The 4,904-nt window shown below is 45.6% G+C and overlaps 1 protein-coding gene across 1 annotated transcript in view; it reads left to right on the top strand.

Moving 5' to 3' along the window:
• The window catches only part of DLX6 (distal-less homeobox 6), a 7,401-nt gene extending 4,622 nt beyond the window's left edge, over positions 1-2,779 (top strand). Inside the window, exons 2-3 of the mRNA XM_018075158.2 lie at positions 448-641; positions 2,406-2,779. Of these exons, the coding sequence (XP_017930647.1) occupies positions 448-641; positions 2,406-2,657 (446 nt within the window). The 3' untranslated portion in view covers positions 2,658-2,779. The remainder of the gene's footprint in view (positions 1-447; positions 642-2,405) is intronic.
• The last annotated feature ends 2,125 nt before the right edge of the window (positions 2,780-4,904 follow it).

Raw genomic sequence — 4,904 nt, 5'->3', positions numbered from 1 at the left:
CTCAGGGAGCCGTACGTATCCATCCGGAGGGGCACGGCGGGGGGGGCGGAGGGGAAAAGCATTGTTAAAAGTCTCGGACTGGTGGTTCACTGACCACCAAACTGGCGACGCGAAGTCAATTAGCTTAGTAAAACCTGGATGGTCTTGGAACAAGGCATCCCTTTGCAAAGCCAGCGCTGCACTTTAAGTTTTTAAAAATATTATTATATTTTGCTCCCCGGGGGCAAGGCAGCGCGCCCACTATGCCCGGACAGCTGTTTTTTCTCCCGGTAGCTAGGCAGCAGCCTGTGCCGCGCGTGCCTTTAAGGAGACGGAGCTTGTGTGTACGCGATGGGGTTGAACATGCGTCGGGACAGGCTTCGGCGGTTTTAGGAGCCGTGGCAGCCAAAATACCCGCGTTTAATAGCTAAGGAGGGTGATGTTTCAGCTGTGTTGTTTTGCTTGCAGATCAGCAAAAAACCACAGTGATTGAAAACGGTGAAATCAGATTTAATGGAAAAGGGAAAAAGATTCGGAAGCCTCGGACCATTTACTCTAGTCTACAACTCCAGGCTTTAAATCATCGCTTTCAGCAGACCCAGTACCTGGCACTTCCAGAGAGAGCTGAACTGGCAGCTTCATTAGGACTTACCCAGACACAGGTAATTACTGGGAATCCCAAATGACTGAAATCCTGCTCGAGCAATAAAGGCCAAGCAAAGTATGATGTTCCCTAAACCTCTGTCGGGAACGGTAGAAAAGGTAATGCACACGATTCCCATCTCTATGTCCTAGGACTTACCCAATGCGCGACAGAGACCGGGCTACCGCAGAAGGAGCTGAAAGCGCCTTTCCCTCAGCCGTCTGGCGAGCAAGCGCTCCCTTTTGATGCCACACATAAGATTTTAAAATTGCCTGTATTTTCGGATAATTCCAGCACCGAGATACAATTGCCCAGCTATGAAAAGGAGAACAAAACAAAGGCAAGGAATCTCTAGGCCTGAGGTAGAGCTAAAAGCAAAGCTGCCTCGTAGCAACGTATGTAGGTAGAGGGGAAGCAGGGACGCGTTAGGAAATACCTGTAAAATCAATAGTTAATTCACCTTGGATGACTAACGCAAATGCAGTGGTTAGCCTTGGGCAAAATGTACGGAAGGTGATAATAGATCTGAGGATCAAAGACAGCCGTGTACAAAATTATGGCAGGTTAAGCCATAGTTAAGTGTGGTTGGAATAGCTGTGCCATTCTGCTAATTTAAACTTGAAAGACATGTGAGGCATTACAGGCTTCCCAGCCTGGGGTTTGTGGAGAAGTGCATGGATAGATGGGATCAAATTGGGTAAAATGTTATCATGTGAATTTATGAGCTTAACAAATAACTTCAGGATTTTATCATTGTCATTGGTAACAGTTGCTTCCAGCCAGCGATTTTTAAATACTCAGCAAACATTAATGATGGGAATAGACCTGATGGTTTTGCAAATGAGATTTTAGTATCCTTAGCTTGCACACTGTTTCACTTTTGTCTCGCTTTCTCTCTCACACGCATAGATTTGTTTCAGTGGCCCGATCCTGAGCATACTAGTAGAGAAGCACTCCTGCTTATCTCATAACATTACGTCTGCAAAGTTTGCGAGGTCAAATACACATGGGGGTTTTGTTTTCTTTGTTTGATTGATTTAAAAAATACGTTGTGTATATATGTCTATATAGGTATATATAATTTCTATAATAATTCTGATCTGCCAGTGGGCCCGATCCTTGCACATCTTATCGAGTGCAGGCTCCTGTTCTGCTGGGTTAGGAGCAGGATGAGACCCAAAGCAATCTTGATATCCAATTACTCATTAGAAAATAAAATTATTCTTTCTTTAAAAATATATATTAAAATAAAGCCACAATCCTGGTTCCATTTTGCCTCCTCCCCCATCACAGCAGCATGGACCACTTGATCTGATCGTGTGGATTTCGGATGCACGATTTCTTTGTAAGATGCCCTTTGTCTATTGGCTCCTGTATCCTGGCACAAAATCATATGATTGCGTGTGTTTGACAACAGTTTGCCCGAATGATCAAATGACCTCCAAAATTCTGAATGAGGTGCTAAAGCAGGAGACCTCAGAATATGTAGTCTGTTTCAGTTTGAACAATCTGGCCTGCGCAAAGAAAACAACGTTCCAGGTTAAAACTTGCATCCCTCTCGCTTTCCAGCTCTGGTCTGCCTCCCCTGTTGTCTCCAGCGGCATCCAGAGCCCAAGAGCAACTGTAGATATCCTTCCTTCCTCCCTTCCCATCCCCAGCTCCACACCCGACTGGCGTGTGCGCTCAGGACCTTCTCTGGAGCAGACCCACGGTCCCCGGGGTCTCCCCTGCTGTGCCCTGGGCACTGATGGCAGCCTAATATCTGCTGCGTTTTGGTTTACAGGTGAAGATCTGGTTTCAGAACAAGCGCTCCAAATTCAAGAAGCTGCTGAAGCAGGGCAGTAACCCCCACGAGAGCGACCCTCTGCCAGGCTCGGCTGCCCTCTCCCCTCGCTCTCCAGCTCTGCCTCCAGTCTGGGACGTTTCAGCCTCTGCCAAGGGAGTCAATATGCCTCCCAACAGCTACATGCCTGGCTATTCTCACTGGTATTCTTCTCCACATCAAGACACAATGCAGAGACCACAAATGATGTGAATTGTCCAAGAGAAATAATCTCCCAAGAACGCCTCGTCTCGACACGGCAAGAAGTTCGCCTGCTTTGCCAAGCCATGCCAGCAAACAGGCTCTGTGTGAACTTGCAGATGCGGCAAAGAGACAGTGGCTTTTTTTTTTTTTTTTTTTTTTTTTTAAGTATCCTCAGTGATTGATCTTGAACAGAAAGACACAATTTTCATTCTGGCGCACAGAAGACACTTCTCTTTAGGATATTTTCCTTTGGACTCCAAGGCACCAGCCTCTTTCTCGGTGGAGTATACGTCAAAACAAACTTTTTACAGACTTTGCCCACAAGAACCTGAATCTACCATGGCAGCCGTTTTTACTTGTTTAATGAGCTAAAGACATTACATGATGAAAGAGACTAGTCAAAGCTCCTTCATTTTTATTCACCAAATCCAGACTGGGGAAAGGATTAAAAGAGAGAAGAAGGGCTTAAAAAAAAATGGGAAAAAAGGAGAACTGGTTGAAAACTGAAAATGTACTGTAAGATTAGAACACTACCACGAAGCAAAACATGCATGCTTTCTCAAAATGCAATGGGCTGCGGCTCAGAAGAAACCACCGTCTCTCACGTGAAGAGCCCCCTCATCCGCACAGACCTGCACCCACACACAGCCGGACAGACTCCCGGAGACGAGAAGGAAAGACAGAGAGATGGATTGGCAGCCAGACCCTCCGCCGCGGGCTGGGGAAGGAAGGCTCAGGGCTGCCCGGCAGCAGCCTCACCCACTGAGCAAGAGGGACCTTTCCCCGAGCAACCTTTCTGTATATATTGTTGAATTTTAGTTGTACATATACTTTGTATGTTTTTGTCTTCTTTCATATATATAGAGTAAAAGCCACAAAATGCCCGCCTGGCTCATATTTCCACCTTAGCGGATCCCCGTCTCCCCCGACCTGCCCCCCCAGTTCAACCCTGGCAGCGGGACCCTGTGCCCCGCTTGCCTGTGCGCAGAGACCCCTACCAAAGCATAAATCTGCGAGCAAAGAAAGAAAAGATGAAGTGGGGGAGGGGAGGGGTAGCTGGTGGTTTGGTTGGTTTTAAGGCTACGACTTAAAGACAGGAGATAACCGAGTCCACAAAGATACACCTAGAAGAAGTTCCTAACCATCCGGCCATTTCTACTGCGATTTCACTGCTCCGCTGCTCAGCTGAGCTGAGCTTTCTCGCCGAGGCAAAGCTTAGAGCCCTGTCTTTCTTCCCAAAGGTTGGAGACTCCAAATTATTAAGAAAGGAGGCGCCCTCCTTTGTTTTTAAAGAGCAGACAATGCAAGACGAGGAATGTTTTGCAAAGCCCTGAGAGGTGCCCAGGCACACAACACGCTGTCCAGCCAGCTCCAGCCGCACCAGTTTGTGGAAAGCACAGCAACTACTGACAATGAAAAGCCCTTTCCTCATCCAAGCTGGGTGCCCCATACTGCGAGAATTAATGGCTAGAGACCTGGGCATCCTTCAAATTATGAACCTTGAAACCACTGAGCCATTTATCAGAAGTCAATAGAGATCCTCAGAGTGCTCCATATAATGACAGCTACATACAGTCGTGCAAAAGGACAGTCACTATAATTAGACACAAAGCAAAGACTACTTACCAATATACCAGTTTTTTGGGGGGTGTTTTTTTGTTTTTTTTTTTGAGCAACTTCCACGCTCAGTCAGTCTTCAGAGTGGTTTAAAACCGATCAGTCTTGTCATTTTCTACCATTCGTATTGTTACATTAGGAAAAATGTTTTCTTTTCTTTTTTTCCCCTTCCCACTGTGAAACTTTGGGTTCAGAGCTCCCCAGGATCAATTCTGAACAAAGCCTCCAGCTGCAGTGCCATCCAATTTGAAGCAGACATTGGGGACAATTTAAGGTTTTTATCCACAAGAAGGTTTTTTTCCATTCTCTTAAATGCAGCCATAATTAGAGTAATTTTTCATGTAGCCCGCTGATTACAGCGTTTTTACCGTCAAAGATAATTACCTGTAATTTTCTTCCACTTTTAATACTAAAAAGCCATCTTTATTTAGATTCAGGAACAGGAAAGGCGAAACAAAAGAGGAAAATTATTCTGTTATTCATACACAAATTGCAGAGACGTAGGGCCTAAAATTGAAAATTAACCAAAATTATAATGCTGAAAAGAATGGAAGAGGCTTCAGAAGTACAGCTGGTAGTGGGGCTCACTGAATTATTCAAATGACACTGGAGAGAAAGCTACCATACATTTAAACCAAC

This window comes from Manacus vitellinus, unplaced genomic scaffold (assembly GCF_001715985.3).
Source record: "Manacus vitellinus isolate BGI_N305 unplaced genomic scaffold, ASM171598v3 scaffold_3_pilon, whole genome shotgun sequence".
Classification (NCBI taxonomy): domain Eukaryota; kingdom Metazoa; phylum Chordata; class Aves; order Passeriformes; family Pipridae; genus Manacus; species Manacus vitellinus.
Note: the sequence above shows the minus strand (reverse complement) of the source record. Positions and strands in the feature narration are given on the sequence as shown.